Source organism: Dendrobates tinctorius, unplaced genomic scaffold (assembly GCF_039654945.1).
Source record: "Dendrobates tinctorius isolate UK_male_01 unplaced genomic scaffold, ASM3965494v1 ptg000165l, whole genome shotgun sequence".
Lineage (NCBI taxonomy): Eukaryota > Metazoa > Chordata > Amphibia > Anura > Dendrobatidae > Dendrobates > Dendrobates tinctorius.
Genome location: NW_027361832.1, coordinates 15,814,675 through 15,834,843, shown reverse-complemented (window position 1 = coordinate 15,834,843; position 20,169 = coordinate 15,814,675). Strand labels below are relative to the sequence as shown.

At 51.1% G+C, this 20,169-nt stretch overlaps 2 protein-coding genes across 3 annotated transcripts in view; one reads left to right on the top strand and one right to left on the bottom strand.

The window, feature by feature from the left end:
* NBN (nibrin) overlaps positions 1 to 8,861 on the bottom strand; it is a 110,790-nt gene extending 101,929 nt beyond the window's left edge. For both annotated transcript variants that reach the window (XM_073550521.1, XM_073550522.1), the window contains exon 1: positions 8,733 to 8,861. In XM_073550521.1, coding sequence (XP_073406622.1) covers positions 8,733 to 8,763 — 31 coding nt within the window. In that variant the 5' untranslated portion in view covers positions 8,764 to 8,861. The remainder of the gene's footprint in view (positions 1 to 8,732) is intronic.
* Positions 1 to 20,169, top strand: part of DECR1 (2,4-dienoyl-CoA reductase 1) — a 188,556-nt gene that overhangs the window by 75,707 nt on the left and 92,680 nt on the right. The gene's annotated exons all lie outside the window — the stretch shown is intronic.

Genomic DNA, 20,169 nt, shown 5'->3' with positions numbered 1-20,169 from the left:
TACGAACAGGTGTCTCCATGCACACACGTTACAGAAAATTTGTCTGATGGTCCAGTCGGGGCTGACACCAGACTGGCCTTCACCAGAGTCACCACACTTCCCGAGTCTAACAATGCCACCACATTTTTGCCATCAACAGTTAAATCACACAAGTGTTTTTCCACATCCTTTTGACCGGCATTCACACTCACTACCCGTGCAACCATAGACATGCGGTTTTTAGAGTCTGTGACGTCGCGCTGCATGGGTTCAGTAGTGACCGGACAGTTCGCAGCAATATGTCCCATCTCTTGGCAGCGGAAACACCTAACGGGCCCCTTGCTTAGACCATAGTTCGTTACTCTCGGCCTAGCAGTGCGGGCAGTCCCGTTTTCCTCCCCCACTGTCTTAGGGATTTTTCCATCTCCCCTACTCCCTGGAACAGTATTACCGGTTCCACGTGGAGATGATTTAGAACGAGGTGGGGTAGCGTCGTCTCGGAGTCCTTCCGCCACGGAGTAACGTTCAACCAGATCCACCAGTTGATCTGCCGTCGTAGGATTTCCATGGCTTACCCACTTCCTCAGGGCTGGCGGTAGAGCTCTCAGGTACTTGTCCATGACGACTCTCTGGATTATCTCTGGCGCTGTCAGCACCTCGGGTTGTAGCCACTTCTTCGTCACGTGGATCAGGTCGAACATCTGTGACCGCGGTGGTTTATCCAGCTGATAAGTCCATTGATGCACTCTCTGTGCACGGACAGCGGTCGACACTCCCAGCCGGGCCAAGATCTCGGCTTTCAGTTTGTCAAAGTCCTGCGCAGCTTCAGGCTCTAAGTCATAATAAGCCTTTTGGGCCTCACCGGAAAGAAACGGGGCAATCAGGCCGGCCCATCTTGCCTTCGGCCATTTTTCTCGCAACGCCGTCCGTTCAAACGTGGTCAGGTATGCCTCGACGTCATCTTCGGTCGTCATCTTCTGCCAGTACCGACTCACGTGAATCACTCTCGACTCGGCTTCCAGGTTAACCTCAGGTAAGCTTGCCAAGCGCTGCGCCACCTGCTGGAGAAGCGAACGATCGGTAACTGTCATGTCCACCAACTCCTTCAGCTGGGCCATCATCACCCGATTAGCTTCTTGCTGGACGGCGGTGGACTGTACCAGCGCTTTCACCACGTCCTCCATGCTCATGCTTGCAACGTGATGCCCGCGTTCTCCACCACAATGTGATAAAACACTCCGGGATCGCCTTTGCTGGGGTCAAAGGTCACGTGCATTCAGCATGAAACTCAGGCGCAGAGCTGGGATTCAGGTATAACTGACACTGGGTCAGGTTTATTAATGGTGAAAGCAATGCATAAAGAAATAAAACATAAAACAAATCCTTGCCTGTCCGGCACTAACTAAACAAAGTACAACCTAGCTACCAACTGGCGGGCTTCTCCCGTCCAGCCAAACCACAGTTGCAGTGGGCACTGCTTCCACTCACGTGTGTCTCTCACACAGACAGGCTCTCTGTGTTCCCAGGCTGAGACACTCACACAACCACCTGGCATCCTTTTATATCCACCTCTCATTATTCATTAGCAAGCAGGTGCGATACTGACCAGACTAGGCCACATAGGAAAGGAATCTGGGCGAGATATACCTGCCCTCATCCACTACTCCCACATGATTCTCACAGGCCCTGAACCATATCCTTGACCTGGGACTGTTCTGGCCCATACTCAGAACCCTCCTCTGAGTGTGTCTCTGATAATGCCTCGCCTGATTCCGGGGATGAGGACCGGGAGGAGGCAGACGGCCAGAGGAATTCCAGCGGGGAGATGGAGTGAGAAGGGGACCTGGGTTGGTGGTCCTGTCTAAACCTTTTACGGCCTCTAGAAGGCCCAAAAGGAGGCTCCTTTGATGCTCCTATGTCCACTGGAGTCTGAAGTGGTGATCTGTTAAGCACTGTTACCAAGGTCTGTGATAACTTGGTAAGGTCGACCACAGACTTAGATAAGGAAGAGGCCCATCCTGGTCACTCGCTGTCTCCCATGGCGATGGATGGCCCCTGGGCGGTAGGCAAGGTGGCTTCCTCCTGCTCCAGGAGTAATGTGGGAGCTCTGACAGGCAAAGCGGGGGGCTGCACCTGCTCTCTAGCGTAGGCGACACCGTAGGTCTGCTGCAATCTGAGCAGAGTGGCGAGGACTGACCTGAAGGAAGCCTGACATTGCATTTGGTACATACAAATATTTGACCAAGGTCACTGAAGCGGATGAGGAGCGGGACTGCTCTCCCTTGGGCATACTGACAGGTTTTACCTGGTGCCGACTGTCGGGGGTAGAGCGGAGTGAGGGAGCAACCTGTAGTGCAGTACTCACATACCCACGACCTGTGTCCCCACCGCAGCTGCCGCCCGAAGGCTGATGAGAGAGCGAGGTGAAAAGCCCTGCCACTGCCTAGAAGCCTTATGAAATCCCCACCTGGAAGTGGTGGGCGGGGCCTTGCTCTGGCCTCCTGGAGCACCAAGATGGCGCTGGTACAGGAAGAAGAAGCCGGGGGCGGAGCCTGCCGGGAGCTGGAATCTGGCATCGGCTGTGCTGGACTCCTGCTGGAGCCCAGGGCCATAACGCTGCCACGGGAGGAGGCTGGAACCGCGCTGCACCGCGTGCTTGAAAGTAAGTGTTGGCTCTTAAACTAAGTATAGAGCCATGGGCTGCAAGCCCGAGTGCTGATTACAGCGGTCACATTCAGCCAGAGCGGCTGGTGAGCAGATCATACAACGCTGCAGCCTCTTACCTCCGGTTCACCCCGTAACAGGGGTCCGATTACCTGCATGAAAAGACTGCTGTCCCAAACCTTTTCTGCAGGGCGTCTCTCTCGATCATCAGGCTCTGGTGGGCGAGTGATGGGAGACGAAGGTCAAGACCAGGAGCTGCCACCTGAACACGAGTCCTGTGTTAGGGGATAGGGTCCTGCCCGCGGGATTCATGAGGATACGGGGTGGCAGTACACGCTGTACTCATAATCCCGGTGTGGGAATACAGATGTAGCATATCTACTCTGTATCCCTCCATGGTTACCTGAAAAGGAACGACGCACATTGAGGTAGGCATGGGTCTGCGAGAGACCTCTGTCCACCTCCTGCTGACACTAAGCAAAACTGATTGTCCTACAGCCGGTCGGAGGGGTGTATACTGCGGAGGCGGCGTTAACATTTTTTTCATGCATAGTGTCAACCTCCTAGTGACAGCAGCACACACCCATGGTTCCTGTGTCCCCCAATGAGACGAAAGAGAAATACATATAACTCTGTAGTATGGAAACCCTGGAGAGTTTTCTGCCAATTCCTTAATGTGAGCTGTAATTGTCACTTCTACGCTAGGAGATTTGCCGTAACACTCACAAGACCTAACAAGGAGAGACTGTCCAAGATGCGCACACAGCAGAATAGGGATCAGTAGGGATTTGACACCTCTCCGGACAGATCTGTTATAGAAAATGCATGGATCACCTGTGGAATAATTCTAGAGCATCTTGTCTTCTTAGAAATGTATTAATAAATTGACAAGTGTCATCCGCTCATGGTGTGTAACTATTGTGGGTCTTGGAGCTTAGCTGGAACCTAAAAGGTTCCTTCTGACAGATATCAGAAGACCAATACTTTTTAATGCCCATGATAGTTGGGGTCCGTGCACTTCAGGTAATGTCATTAGTCCTTACACAATCTAAGGGCATATTGGACATTTTTTTTTTCTTAAATGAAGAAACGATCTCCTGAGAAACTGTTACAATTACTGTCAGTAAGTATCAGGCTGCCACTCATGACAGTGGAAGTGGATTTTTATGCAGATATGAAAACCACTTCAATAAATAAGGCACTTCAGGGTAAATACGCAACAAGCGACACAACATGGATTTATCCCATTAAATGGAGCTAATCTGGGTGCGGACAAGCGGCAGGTTAATCTGCACATCCACGCAGCCACGGTTCTGCACATCCACGCAGCCACGGTTCTGCACATCCACGCAGCCACGGTTCTGCACATCCACGTAGCCACGGTTCTGCACATCCACGTAGCCACGGTTCTGCACATCCACGTAGCCACGGTTCTGCACATCCACGTAGCCACGGTTCTGCACATCCACGTAGCCACGGTTCTGCACATCCACGCAGCCATGGTTCTGCACATCCACGGTTCTGTACATCCATGCAGCCACGGTACGGCAGATCCATGCAGCCACAATTCTGCAGATCAGCTCCTATTTCTATCATACAGCGCTTATATCTGGCCACTAGTGAAACTAGTAACAGCTGATCAGTGGGGTACCGGGTGATAGACCCCCAAATAATGTGATATTAGTGACCTTTCTTAAGGATAAGTCATCAATATATTATATGTGGAAAACCCTATTAAGTGCAACAGCCTAATACTATCAAGTAGCATTATAGTTTCAGTAATTGCATTACAAGGGATTTCTAGTCCAGCATGCCTTATCTGCCAAATACCAAGAGACCTACACAAGGGGCGCACGGAAGAACCAAACCTTGGGTCATGATATAATGCTAATAAAAATACAGATTCTTAAAGGGATCCCGACAACCGATACCTGCTTCCCAATCCGTGTGATCTCAAACTTTCGAAACCAGCCCGCTGTGCAGGAGTGACAGGTGTCTGCCTATATGGGCACATAAGCAGACACCTGTTAATCCAGGGCAGCGTGCAGGAAAATCTGTTAAAGTATGTTTTCTGCTGAAACATGCTATCAGTAGGATAATCTATATCTTGCTGACTGGTGGAGGGGGACCTGTATGAGACAAGTGGCCGGGCCTGCGCACCACCACTCCATTCATGCTCTGTGGGATTGACAGAGCTCGCAGAGTACAAGACTTGGCTTTTTCATCAATACATCTAAAGAAATACAGAAGATTGCACACTTAAAAGTAGTTTTCCAGGAATAAGATATGATACCGATGACCTATGAATCAATCAGGTTGGATGTAACAGTGAGTGGAGCTGAACAGCACTGCTATGCACAGTGCAGTGACCGTGTACTGCAGACCTGCCTTTATCCACTTCATTACAAGCTGAGCTGCAGGACCTGAGAACGGCCACAACCTAGGTAATGGAGCAGCGCTGTAGGGCTCTGTTCACATTACATCCAACCACCAACAGCTGATGAATGGGAGAGGCAGGAGCCAAAACACCCCAATCTGATACCAATGACCTAGGCAGCATGTCAATTTATCCTGTGGATACACACGTCACCCTTACAATTGGAAAGGTTGTAATGGTTAGTATAACTGTAAGTTTACTGAAGTCGAATATGCAAGTAACCTAAAAATATCCTTAAATTGGTACTTTACTTTTACTACTCTACTCAACCCTTGGCTGTGATAAGACAAAAGTGGCACAATTGTCAAGGTAACTATATAAAACCCGTGCAGTACCATGCATAGGTCAGATTCTACTCAATATGACATACGAACGAAATTCCTGCACTACCTAGTATGACACCACCTCCACAACAGCAGAGGGAATGTACATTGATGATTTCAGGTGTGCTTTAAAAGTGTCCGAAATTAGGAATATATATATATATATATATATATATATATAAAATTATATATAAAAATCCACAGGTCAGGTCTGGTGTTGCAGATCATCCTCATTTGCTTAACTAAAGAAAAAAAGCCTTTTACTTCCCTCTATATTTACGGCGGTTTATCAGGGTTTTTAAAAACTTAGTGATAGCGCATTGCATATTGTAAAGCATCATGTATCAACAGCTGAAACAAGAAATAAAAATGTCCCAGTCATAAGTCACATGACCACTGCTGACAATCTCTGGCCTCAGTGATCATGTGTTAGGGTAGGTGCCCACGATCAGTACTTGGCAGAGCTTTGGACGCAGCATGTCGTCTGCATCCAAAGCACTGCCAGCTATTGAACGCAGGTGAATCTGTATGTGTTCACTGAACTGTGCGGGTGAAATTTATTGAAATCCCATCCACTATGCTGTAACAACTGGACGATGCACAAGTGCACAGCATCCATTACTGATCGTGTGCACCTACCCTTAGACATACAAGTCACCTATGAGATCAGTGACTGTTTGCAGGTGTCTGCAATACAGGACGTCATCACTGATGGTATCCGTGCAGAGTGAGGAGACGAGTACACATTGAAATCTTCATGTGTCCACTGTGCACGTGCCAGGAATTTTGATGCGTTAAAAACAGTTAAAGCTGCAGGGAAAATCCACATGCTGTGAAACAAAAATTTGCACTGCAGGTCAATTATTTTATTTTTTGCAGTACGTGGATTCCCAAAATCCAGCGTGTTTCCAGCTCGTGTGCATGTCCTCGTGGTCTCCTGTTATACCTTATGCACACACATGTATGACCAGCCACATACACAGGAAAGACGCTCACATAGGATGCTATCAACGTACTTAAAGGGAACCTGTCAGCAGGATTGTGCACAGTAACCTAAAGGCAGTGTCAGGTCGGAGCCGTTATACTGATTACAGAGATACCTGATGATGAAATCCGTCTTGTGGTTGTTCTTTAATCTTTATTTTCAGTTTGTAGTTAATAATATGCTCGTGCCCTATGGCAGGGTCTGGAGGGGGCTTCATATGGTGCTCTGATTAGGTATTCATAATGCAGACTGCTGACAGGTCACCGATCCCTCAGTGACCTGCTCCCTAGTTTACATAATGAATATCTGTACATACTTTAAAAAAAAAAAACCTTCTGCGGGCAGGTACCAGCCGTGGCACCTACTCTGCAGCATGATTGCATGTTTAGTGTGCCAAGAATACATTTTTTTCATGTTATTCAGCTTGGAGAAAAAAGGAAAAAAAATCAGTTTGAAAATGGCGCCCGTCCAGTAGCTGCTATTGTTGTCTATAGTTGTGGTCTGATAGCTGATGCTGCGTGTGCGCCGGCAGCACCATCTTACTGGAGAAGGAAAAGATATTCCTCCTCCAAGATGATGCCGCCCACACCTGCGCAGTAGCAGCTCGGAGATAGACGAGAGGGATCAGTGACCTGTCAGCAGTCTGCATTATGAATACCTAATCAGAGCGCCACATGAAGACACCCCACCAGACCCCGCCGTAGGGCACGGGCATATCATTAGCACAAAACTGAAAATATAGATTAAAGAACAACCACAAGACGGATTTCATCACCCAGGTATCGTTTTAATAACTTCGCCGACCTGACACTGTCTGTAGGTTACTGAGCACAATCCTGCTGACAGGTTCCCTTAAAAGCACGGCTCCAGTGTTATTTTATTTCAGTGCTGCCACTAATGTAAGATCCCTCAGCCTAGTATTATACTTACCAGCCGCCGTCTTCAGCTTCTCCCGGCGGTCGCTCCAGTCCTGCGCCACCATCTCGTGACTACAACCTCTGACGGAAATCCTATGTAACGGTCACAAGCTCTCAGTGTAAGGCGGAGTTCACACGTGGCGTTTTTTTCGCGCTTCCACGGCGGTTTTTACCGCGCGATTTTGCTGCGAAAACGTGAAAAATAAGCATCCCATGCATTCCTATGGGATTCCACAATGCTGTGGTTTTTACTGCTGCGGAATTGCTTTGCGGTAAAAAACGCAGCATGCTCATTAATGTGCGGAATCCCGGCGATCCCGCACCCATAGGAATGCATTGTTCCGCTTACTTCCCGCATGTGGCTGTGCACACCATGCGAAAAGTAAGCAGAACATTTGCGGATGGTACCCACGGCCCGGAGGAGAGGAGACTGTCCTCCGGGCTTTGGGTACCATATCCCTGTAAAAAAAAAAAAATTTAAAATTAAAAATATTGTTATTCTCACCTTCCGACGTCCCGCGCAGCCTTCCCGCCTCTCTCCACGCTCCCAGTAATCCTTTGTAGCGATGACGTCCGTTCTCGCAGGATCGCGAAGTCTCACGGTCATTCGCGCAACGTCATCGCGGTAATTGTCGCAAAGGATTACTGGGACCAGGAGCGTGGAGAGAGGCGGGAAGGCTGCGCGGGACGTCGGAAGGTGAGAATAACAATATTTTTTATTTTTATTATTTACATTCTTTTACTATTGATGCCGCATAGGCGGCCTCAATAGTAAAAAGTTGGTCACACTCGTCAAACACTATGTTTGACGAGTGTGACCAACCTGTCAATTAGTTCTCCAAGCGATGCTAAAGATCGCTTGGAAAACGCTAGTTTTTCAGCGGGAAAATCGCGGGAATTTAAAATGCGATTTTCCCGCGGAATGGAATTCCGGAATTCTCACGGTAATTTCCGCGAGAATTCCGCTACGTGTGAACCCAGCCTTAGTCTATGAGCCTTGTTCTGACTCTCATAGACTTACATTGAGTAGTGACCTCCAGCTCGCCCCGCAGACACTGGAGAGATCCGTCAGGTCACAACCTGCAGAAAACGATCGGACCGACGCCGGTAAAGGAAGAAGACGGCGGTTGGTGAGTATAACACAAGGGCCAGGGAACTTAGATTAATGGCACTCTAGCAATAATTTAAAAAAAGTGCTATAAAGTTCAGAGAAAGAAATAGAAAGGTAATACACATCACATATGTGCTCCACTGCCTCATGTGCACAAGGTCCAATCTCAGGGACCCTCACTGGTCACTACAGGACCTCCATACTCCTCCAGGACATCTCAGCCCCTGCAGCTCACACTGTCCCCCACTCTGCACATCACCCGCTGGCAGTGACATAACGCTGTGGCTCGGCAGTGCCGCCGCCCTGCACTCATTACCTCCCGCACTCTCTCTCTCCAGCCTCCACATTGCTCCTCTGTGTATAAGGTCGCACAGTCATGACGTCACGCAATCCCGCTCTGTCTACTGTACAGATAACATAGAGAGTGGTACGTGGGCGCCACCTGGTGGTCATACATCCGTATAACAACGAGGCATAATGGCATATTGTGCTAGTTAGTGAGATCTCTCATAATGCCCCTTTGCCGGCAGAGCCCACAACCTCACACACACACACATTCTTTTCAGACGCTTATTAATAAACTTTTCAACGTCTAATCAATGAACTAACACCTGACACTTTCCCTGTAAGGCTATGTCCAGATGATGAGCGTTTGGTGTTGCATACTTTCTGCACCAAGTGTGTAAATTAGATTATCTGCGTTTTTCTTTTCGTGGTGTTTTTGTACAATTGTTTTTCTGCGGTTTTTGGCGCTGCAGATTTTGTCGTGTTTTCAATAAAGCTGCTTTGTTTTTGATACTTCCTGGTATTTGGTTTTGACAAAACTTTATTGCTACAGTTGTGTGGGGAGTGTATGAGTAGTCTCCGCAGATAAGGCCCTGTGCACACCCTGCACTCACACCCCACTCAGTGGTCCCGTCGGGGCTTATGTCTGAACCCACCACCAAGCAGGACTCGGGCATCAGATTACAGTGTGACACGTATCTTGTAGTGATAATAATGACCTAAATATTCAGGCGGTCGTCTGCCCCCTCAGCCAGGTATACACGTCCCGGCCGCTGACGTCCTGCAGCAGTGGAGGGAGAAGACACCGGAAACGTTCCCACTGGTCACATCACACTGCGCCAATGACTGCAATGTGACCAGGGGCTAAGGCTGGCAGAAAAACTGTAGGGTTAGTGTACATAAGACAAACATGAGGGGGCGCTCTCCAGGTGGTGCTGTATATAGGGGCGCTCTCCAGGTGGTGCTGTATATAGGGGCGCTCTCCATGTGGTGCTGTATATAGGGGCGCTCTCCATGTGGTGCTGTATATAGGGGCACTCTCCATGTGGTGCTGTATATAGGGGCGCTCTCCAGGTGGTGCTGTATATAGGGGCGCTCTCCATGTGGTGCTGTATATAGGGGCGCTCTCCATGTGGTGCTGTATATAAGGGCGCTCTCCAGGTGATGCTGTATATAGGGGCGCTCTCCATGTGGTGCTGTATATAGGGGCACTCTCCATGTGGTGCTGTATATAGGGGCGCTCTCCATGTGGTGCTGTATATAGGGGCGCTCTCCAGGTGGTGCTGTATATAGGGGCACTCTCCAGGTGGTGCTGTATATAGGGGCGCTCTCCAGGTGGTGCTGTATATAGGGGCGCTCTCCATGTGGTGCTGTATATAGGGGCGCTCTCCATGTGGTGCTGTATATAGGGGCACTCTCCATGTGGTGCTGTATATAGGGGCGCTCTCCAGGTGGTGCTGTATATAGGGGCGCTCTCCATGTGGTGCTGTATATAGGGGCGCTCTCCATGTGGTGCTGTATATAAGGGCGCTCTCCAGGTGATGCTGTATATAGGGGCGCTCTCCATGTGGTGCTGTATATAGGGGCACTCTCCATGTGGTGCTGTATATAGGGGCGCTCTCCATGTGGTGCTGTATATAGGGGCGCTCTCCAGGTGGTGCTGTATATAGGGGCACTCTCCAGGTGGTGCTGTATATAGGGGCGCTCTCCAGGTGGTGCTGTATATAGGGGCGCTCTCCAGGTGGTGCTGTATATTGGGGCGCTCTCCATGTGGTGCTGTATATAGGGGCGCTCTCCAGGTGGTGCTGTATATAAGGGAGCTCTCCAGGTGGTGCTGTATATTGGGGCGCTCTCCATGTGGTGCTGTATATAGGGGCGCTCTCCAGGTGGTGCTGTATATAGAGGCGCTCTCCAGGTGGTGCTGTATATAGGGGCACTCTCCATGTGGTGCTGTATATAGGGGCGCTCTCCAGGTGGTGCTGTATATAAGGGCGCTCTCCAGGTGGTGCTGTATATAGGGGCGCTCTCCAGGTGGTGTTGTATATAGGGGCGCTCTCCATGTGGTGCTGTATATAGGGGCGCTCTCCAGGTGGTGCTGTATATAGGGGCGCTCTCTATGTGGTGCTGTATATAGGGGCACTCTCCATGTGGTGCTGTATATAGGGGCGCTCTCCATGTGGTGCTGTGTATAGGGGCGCTCTCCATGTGGTGCTGTATATAGGGGTGCTCTCCAGGTGGTGCTGTATATAGGGGCGCTCTCCATGTGGTGCTGTATATAGGGGCGCTCTCCATGTGGTGCTGTATATGGGGGCACTCTGCAGGTGGTGCTGTATATAGGGGCCCTCTCCATGTGGTGCTGTATATAGGGGCGCTCTCCATGTGGTGCTGTATATGGGGGCACTCTCCAGGTGGTGCTGTATATAGGGGCGCTCTCCATGTGGTGCTGTATATAGGGGCGCTCTCCATGTGGTGCTGTATATGGGGGCACTCTCCAGGTGGTGCTGTATATAGGGGCGCTCTCCATGTGGTGCTGTATATAGGGGCGCTCTCCATGTGGTGCTGTATATGGGGGCGCTCTCCAGGTGGTGCTGTATATAGGGGCCCTCTCCATGTGCTGCTGTATATGGGGGCACTCTCCAGGTGGTGCTGTATATAGGGGCGCTCTCCAGGTGGTGCTGTATATAGGGGCGCTCTCCATGTGGTGTTGTATATAGGGGCGCTCTCCAGGTGGTGCTGTATATAGGGGGGCTCTCCAGGTGGTGCTGTATATAAGGGCGCTCTCCAGGTGGTGCTGTATATAAGGGCGCTCTCCAGGTGGTGTTGTATATAGGGGCGCTCTCCATGTGGTGCTGTATATAGGGGCGCTCTCCAGGTGGTGCTGTATATAGGGGCGCTCTCTATGTGGTGCTGTATATAGGGGCACTCTCCATGTGGTGCTGTATATAGGGGGGCTCTCCATGTGGTGCTGTGTATAGGGGCGCTCTCCATGTGGTGCTGTATATAGGGGTGCTCTCCAGGTGGTGCTGTATATAGGGGTGCTCTCCAGGTGGTGCTGTATATAGGGGCCCTCTCCATGTGGTGCTGTATATAGGGGCGCTCTCCATGTGGTGCTGTATATGGGGGCACTCTCCAGGTGGTGCTGTATATAGGGGCGCTCTCCATGTGGTGCTGTATATAGGGGCGCTCTCCATGTGGTGCTGTATATGGGGGCGCTCTCCAGGTGGTGCTGTATATAGGGGCGCTCTCCAGGTGGTGCTGTATATAAGGGCGCTCTCTATGTGGTGCTGTATATAGGGGCGCTCTCCATGTGGTGCTGTGTATAGGGGCGCTCTCCATGTGGTGCTGTATATAGGGGTGCTCTCCAGGTGGTGCTGTATATAGGGGCGCTCTCCATGTGGTACTGTATATAGGGGCGCTCTCCATGTGGTGCTGTACATAGAGGCGCTCTCCAGGTGATGCTGTATATAGAGGCGCTCTCTATGTGGTGCTGTATATAGGGGCGCTCTCCAGGTGGTGCTGTATCGGGGCGCTCTCCAGGTGATGCTGTATATAGGGGCGCTCTCCAGGTGATGCTGTATATAGAGGCGCTCTCTATGTGGTGCTGTATATAGAGGCGCTCTCTATGTGGTGCTGTATATAGGGGCGCCCCAGGTGGTGCTGTATCGGGGCGCTCTCCAGGTGATGCTGTATATAGGGGCGCCCTCCAGGTGATGCTGTATATAGAGGCGCTCTCTATGTGGTGCTGTATATAGGGGCGCTCTCCATGTGGTGCTGTATATAGGGGCGCTCTCTATGTGGTGCTGTATATAGGGGTGCTCTCTATGTGGTGCTGTGTATAGGGGCGCTCTCCAGGTGATGCTGTATATAGAGGCGCTCTCCAGGTGGTGCTGTATATAGGGGCACTCTCCATGTGGTGCTGTATATAGGGGCGCTCTCTATGTGGTGCTTTATATAGGGGCACTCTGTATGTGGTGCTGTATATAGGGGCACTCTCCATGTGATGCTGTATATAGGGACGCTCTCCATGTGGTGCTGTATATAGAGGTTCTCTCGAGGTGATGCTGTATATAGAGGCGCTCTCCAGGTGATGCTGTATATAGAGGCGCTCTCCAGGTGGTGCTGTATATAGGGGCGCTCTCCATGTGGTGCTGTATATAGAGGCGCTCTCCAGGTGATGCTGTATATAGGGGTGCTCTCCAGGTGATGCTGTATATAGGGGTGCTCTCCAGGTGATTCTGTATATAGGGGCGCTCTCCATGTGGTGCTGTATATAGGGGCGCTCTCCAGGTGATGCTGTATATAGGGGCACTCTCCAGGTGTTGCTGTATATAGAGGCACTCTCCATGTGGTGCTGTACATAGAGGCGCTCTCCATGTGGTACTGTATATAGGGGCACTCTCCAGGTGGTGCTGTATATAGGGGTGCTCTCCATGTGGTGCTGTATATAGGGGCGCTCTCCAGGTGATGCTGTATATAGGGGAGCTCTCCAGGTGATGCTGTATATAGGGGCGCTCTCCAGGTGGTGCTGTATATAGAGGCACTCTCCATGTGGTGCTGTATATAGAGGCGCTCTCCAGGTGGTGCTGTATATAGAGGCGCTCTCCAGGTGGTGCTGTATATAGGGGTGCTCTCCATGTGATGCTGTATATAGGGGCACTCTCCATGTGGTGCTGTATATAGGGGCACTCTCCATGTGGTGCTGTATATAGGGGCGCTCTCCAGGTGGTGCTGTATATAGAGGCACTCTCCATGTGGTGCTGTATATAGAGGCGCTCTCCAGGTGGTGCTGTATATAGAGGCGCTCTCCAGGTGGTGCTGTATATAGGGGTGCTCTCCATGTGATGCTGTATATAGGGGCACTCTCCATGTGGTGCTGTATATAGGGGCGCTCTCCAGGTGGTGCTGTATATAGAGGCGCTCTCCAGTTGTTGCTGTATATAGAGGCACTCTCTATGTCGTGCTGTATATAGAGGTGCTCTCCAGGTGGTGCTGTATATAGAGGCGCTCTCCAGGTGTTGCTGTATATAGAGGCGGTCTCCATGTGATGCTGTATATAGGGGCGCTCTCCAGGTGGTGCTGTATATAGGGGTGGTCTCCATGTGGTGCTGTATGTAGGGGCCCTCTCCATGTGATGCTGTATATAGGGGCACTCTCCATGTGGTGTTGAATATAGGGGCGGTCTCCATGTGGTGCTGTATATAGGGACGCTCTCCAGGTGTTGCTGTATATAGAGGCGCTCTCCATGTGATGCTGTATATAGGGGTGCTCTCCAGGTGATGCTGTATATACAGGCGCTCTCCAGGTGTTGCTGTATATAGAGGCGCTCTCCATGTGATGCTGTATATAGGGGCGCTCTCCAGGTGATGCTGTATATAGGGGCACTCTCCATGTGGTGCTGTATGTAGGGGCACTCTCCATGTGGTGCTGTAAATAGGGGCACTCTCCAGGTGGTGCTGTATATAGAGGCGCTCTCCATGTGGTGCTGTATATAGAGGCGCTCTCCAGGAGGTGCTGTATATAGGGGCACTCTCCAGGTGGTGCTGTATATAGGGGTGCTCTCCATGTGGTGCTGTATATAGGGGCACTCTCCATGTGGTGCTGTATATAGGGGGACTCTCCAGGTGGTGCTGTATATAGAGGCAATCTCCATGTGGTGCTGTATATAGAGGCGTTCTCCATGTGGTGCTGTATATAGAGGCGCTCTCCAGGTGGTGCTGTATATAGGGGCACTCTCCAGGTGGTGCTGTATATAGGGGGGCTCTCCATGTGATGCTGTATATAGAGGCGCTCTCCATGTGATGCTGTATATTGGGGCACTCTCCATGTGGTGCTGCATATAGGGGCGCTCTCCAGGTGTTGCTGTATATAGAGGCACTCTCCATGTGATGCTGTATATAGGGGCGCTCTCCAGGTGTTGCTGTATATAGAGCCGCTCTCCATGTGATGCTGTATATAGGGGCGCTCTCCAGGTGATGCTGTATATAGGGGCACTCTCCATGTGGTGCTGTATATAGGGGTGCTCTCCAGGTGATGCTGTATATAGGGACGCTCTCCAGATGATGCTGTATAAAGGGGCGCTCTCCATGTGGTGCTGTATATAGGGGCACTCTCCATGTGGTACTGTATATAGGGGCGCGCTCCAGGTGATGCTGTATATAGGGGCGCTCTCCATGTGGTGCTGTATATAGGGGCGCTCTCCAGATGATGCTGTATATAGGGGTGCTCTCCATGTGGTGCTGTATATAGGGGTGCTCTCCAGGTGATGCTGTATATCGGGCGCTATCCAGGTGATGCTGTATATAGGGGAGCTCTCCATGTGGTGCTGTATATAGGGGCGCTCTCCAGGTGATACTGTATATAGAGGCGCTCTCCATGTGATGCTGTATATAGGGGCGCTCTCCAGGTGGTGCTGTATATAGGGGCACTCTCCAGGTGGTGCTGCATATAGAGGCGCTCTCCAGGTGATGCTGTATATAGGGGCGCTCTCCATGTGGTGCTGTATATAGGGGCACTCTCCAGGTGGTGCTGTATATAGGGGCACTCTCCAGGTGATGCTGTATATAGGGGCGCTCTCCAGGTGATGCTGTATTTAGGGGCACTCTCCATGTGGTGCTGTATATAGGGGCACTCTCCAGGTGGTGCTGTATATAGGGGCACTCTTCAGGTGATGCTGCATATAGAGGCGCTCTCCAGGTGATGCTGTATGTAGGGGTGCTCTCCAGGTGGTGCTGTATATAGGGGCGCTCTCCATGTAGTGCTGTACATAGAGGCGCTCTCCATGTGATGCTGTATATAGGGGCGCTCTCCAGGTGATGCTGTATATAGGGGCACTCTCCATGTGGTGCTGTATATAGGGGCGCTCTCCATGTGGTACTGTATATAGGGGCACTCTCCATGTGGTGCTGTATATAGGGGCGCTCTCCAGGTGGTGCTGTATATAGGGGCGCTCTCCATGTGGTAATGTATATAGGGGCACTCTCCATGTGGTGCTGTATATAGTGGCGCTCTCCATGTGGTACTGTATATAGGGGCACTCTCCATGTGGTGCTGTATATAGGGGCGCTCTCCATGTGGTACTGTATATAGGGGCGCTCTCTAGGTGATGCTGTATATAGGGGCGCTCTCCATGTGGTGCTGTATATAGGTTCGCTCTCCAAGTGGTGCTGTATTTAGGGGCGCTCTCCAGGTGATGCTGTATATCTGGCGCTCTCCAGGTGATGCTGTATATAGGGGAGCTCTCCATGTGGTGCTGTATATAGGAGCGCTCTCCATTTGGTGCTGTATATAGGGGCACTCTCCAGGTGTTGCTGTATATAGGGGCGCTCTCCAGGTGATGCTGTATATAGGGGCGCTCTCCATGTGGTGCTGTATATAGGGACGCTCTCCATGTGGTGCTGTATATAGGGGCGCTCTCCATGTGGTGCTGTATATAGAGGTGCTCTCTATGTGTTGCTGTATATAGGGGCGCTCTCCATGTGGTGCTGTATATAGGGGCACTCTCCAGGTGATGCTGTATATAGAGGCGCTCTCCAGGTAATGCTGTATATAGGGGTGCTCTCCAGGAGATGCTGTATATAGGGGCGCTCTCCATGTGGTGCTGCATATAGAGGCGGTCTCCATGTGGTGCTGTATATAGAGGCGCTCTCCAGGTGATGCTGCATATAGGGGCGCTCTCCATGTGGTGCTGTATATAGGGGACCTCTACATGTGGTGCTGTATATAGGGGCGCACTCCATGTGGTGCTGTATATAGGGGCCCTCACCATGTGATGCTGTATATAGGGGCGCTCTCCATGTGGTGCTGTATATAGAGTCGCTCTCCATGTGGTGCTGTATATAGGGGTGCTCTCTAGGTGATGCTGTATATAGGGGCGCTCTCCATGTGGTGCTGTATATAGGTTCGCTCTCCAAGTGGTGCTGTATTTAGGGGCGCTCTCCAGGTGGTGCTGTATATAGAGGCGCTCTCCATGTGATGCTGTATATAGAGGCGCTCTCCATGTGGTGCTGTATATTGGGGCGCTCTCCATGTGGTGCTGTATATAGGGGCGCACTCCATGTGGTGCTGTATATAGTGGCCCTCTCCATGTAATGCTGTATATAGGGGCACTCTCCAGGTGATGCTGTATATACAGGCCCTCTCCATGTGATGCTGTATATAGGGGCACTCTCCAGGTGATGCTGTATATAGGGGCGCACTCCATGTGGTGCTGTATATACGGGCCCTCTCCATGTGATGCTGTATATAGGGGCACTCTCCAGGTGATGCTGTATATAGGGGCGCTCCAGGTGATGCTGTATATAGAGGCGCTCTCCAGGTGATGCTGTATATAGGGGCGCTCTCCAGGAGATGCTGTATATAGGGGCGCTCGCCAGGTGATGCTGTATATAGGGGCGCTCTCCAGGTGATGCTGTATATAGGGGCGCTCTCCATGTGGTGCTGTATATAGAGGCGGTCTCCATGTGGTGCTGCATATAGGGGCGCTCTTCATGTGGTGCTGTATATAGAGGCGCTCTCCATTTGGTGCAGCATATAGGGGCGCTCTCCATGTGGTGCTGTATATAGGGGCACTCTCCATGTGGTGCTTCATATAGGGGCGCTCTCCATGTGGTGCTGTATATAGAGGCGCTCTCCATGTGGTGCTGCATATAGGGGCGCTCTCCATGTGATGCTGCATATAGGGGCGCTCTTCATGTGGTGCTGTATATAGGGGAGCTCTCCATGTGGTGCTGTATATAGGGGCGCTTTCCATGTGGTGTTGCATGTAGGGGCGCTCTCCAGGTGGTGCTGTATATAGAGGCGCTCTCCATGTGATGCTGTATATAGAGGCGCTCTCCATGTGGTGCTATATATAGGGGCGCTCTCCATGTGGTGCTGTATATAGGGGCGCACTCCATGTGGTGCTGTATATAGGGGCCCTCTCCATGTGATGCTGTATATAGGGCCGCTCTCCAGGTGATGCTGTATATAGGCGCGCTCTCCATGTGGTGCTGTATATAGAGTCGCTCTCCATGTGGTGCTGTATATAGGGGAGCTCTCCAGGTGAAGCTGTAAATAGGGGCACTCTCCATGTGATGCTGTATATAGGGGCAATCTCCATGTGGTGCTGTATATAGGGCCGCTCTCCAGGTGATGCTGTATATAGGGGCGCTCTCCATGTGGTGCTGTATATAGGGGCGCTCTCCATGTGGTGCTGTATTTAGGGGCACTCTCCATATGGTGCTGTATATAGGGGCACTCTCCATGTGATGCTGTATATAGGGGCGCTCTCCAGGTGATGCTGTATATAGGGACGCTCTCCATGTGGTGCTGTATATAGGGGCGCTCTCCATGTGGTGCTGTATATAGGGGCACTCTCCATGTGGTGCTGTATATAGGGGCACTCTCCATGTGGTGCTGTATATAGGGGTGCTCTCCAGGTGATGCTGTATATAGGGGCGCTCTCCATTTGGTGCTGTATATAGGGGCGCTCTCCATGTGGTGCTGTATATAGGGGGGCTCTCCATGTGTTGCTGCATATAGGGGCGCTCTCCATGTGGTGCTGCATATAGGGGCGCTCTCCATGTGGTGCTGCATATAGGGGCGCTCTCCATGTGGTGCTGTATATAGGGGCGCTCTCCATGTGGTGCTGTATATAGGGGCGCTCTCCATGTGGTGCTGTATATATGGGCGCTCTCCATGTGGTGTTGCATATTGGGGCGCTCTCCATGTGGTGCTGTATATATGGGCGCTCTCCATGTGGTGCTGTATATAGCGGCGCTCTCTATGTGGTGCTGTATATAGAGGCGCTTTCCATGTGGTGCTGTATATAGGGGCGCTCTCCATGTGGTGCTGTATATAGGGGCGCTCTCCATGTGGTGCTTTATATAGAGGCGCTCTCCATGTGGTGCTGCATATAGGGGCGCTCTCCATGTGGTGCTGTATATAGAGGCGCTCTCCATGTGGTGCTGTATATAGAGGCGCTCTCCATGTGGTGCTCTATATAGGGGCGCTCTCCATGTGGTGCTGTATATAGGGGCACTCTCCATGTGGTGCTGTATATAGAGGCGCTCTCCAGGTGGTGCTGTATCGGGGCGCTCTCCAGGTGATGCTGTATATAGAGGCGCTCTCCAGGTGGTGCTGTATCGGGGCGCTCTCCAGGTGATGCTGTATATAGAGGCGCTCTCCAGGTGATGCTGTATATAGAGGCGCTCTCTATGTGGTGCTGTATATAGGGGCGCTCTCCAGGTGGTGCTGTATCGGGGCGCTCTCCAGGTGATGCTGTATATAGGGGCGCTCTCCAGGTGATGCTGTAAGTAGAGGCGCTCTCTATGTGGTGCTGTATATAGGGGCGCCCCAGGTGGTGCTCTATCGGGGCGCTCTCCAGGTGATGCTGTGTATAGGGGCGCCCTCCAGGTGATGCTGTATATAGAGGCGCTCTCTATGTGGTGCTGTATATAGTGGCGCTCTCCATGTAGTGCTGTATATAGGGGCGCTCTCTATGTGGTGCTGTATATAGGGGTGCTCTCTATGTGGTGCAGTATATAGGGGTGCTCTCTATGTGGTGCTGTGTATAGGGGCGCTCTCCAGGTGATGCTGTATATAGAGGCGCTCTCTATGTGGTGCTGTATATAGGGGCACTCTCCATGTGGTGCTGTATATAGAGGCGCTCTCTATGTGGTGCTGTATATAGAGGCGCTCTCTATGTGGTGCTGTATATAGAGGCACTCTCTATGTGGTGCTGTATATAGGGGCACTCTCCATGTGGTGCTGTATATAGGGGTGCTCTCTATGTGGTGCTGCATATAGGGGCACTCTCCATGTGGTGCTGTATATAGGGGCACTCTCCATGTGGTGCTGTATATAGGGGCACTCTCCATGTGGTGCTGTGTATAGGGGCATTCTCTATGTGGTGCTGTGTATAGGGGTGCTCTCTATGTGGTGCTGTATATAGGGGCACTCTCTATGTGGTGCTGTATATAGGGGCACTCTCCATGTGGTGCTGTATATAGGGGTACTCTCTATTTGGTGCTGTATATAGGGGCACTCTCCATGTGGTGCTGTATATAGGGGCACTCTCCATGTGGTGCTGTATATAGAGGCGCTCTCCATGTGGTGCTGTGTATAGGGGTGCTCTCTATGTGGTGCTGTATATCGGGGTACTCTCTATGTGGTGCTGTAAATAGGGGCACTCTCTATGTGGTGCTGTATATAGGGGCACTCTCTATGTGGTGCAGTATATAGGGGCACTCTCCATGTGGTGCTGTATATAGGGGCACTCTCTATTTGGTGCTGTATATATGGGCGCTCTCTATGTGGTGCTGTATATAGGGGTACTCTCTATGTGGTGCTGTATATAGGGGCACTCTCTATGTGGTGCTGTATATAGGGGCACTCTCTATGTGGTGCTGTATATAGGGGCGCTCTCTATGTGGTGCTGTATATAGGGGCGCTCTCTATGTGGTGCTGTATATAGGGGCACTCTCCATGTG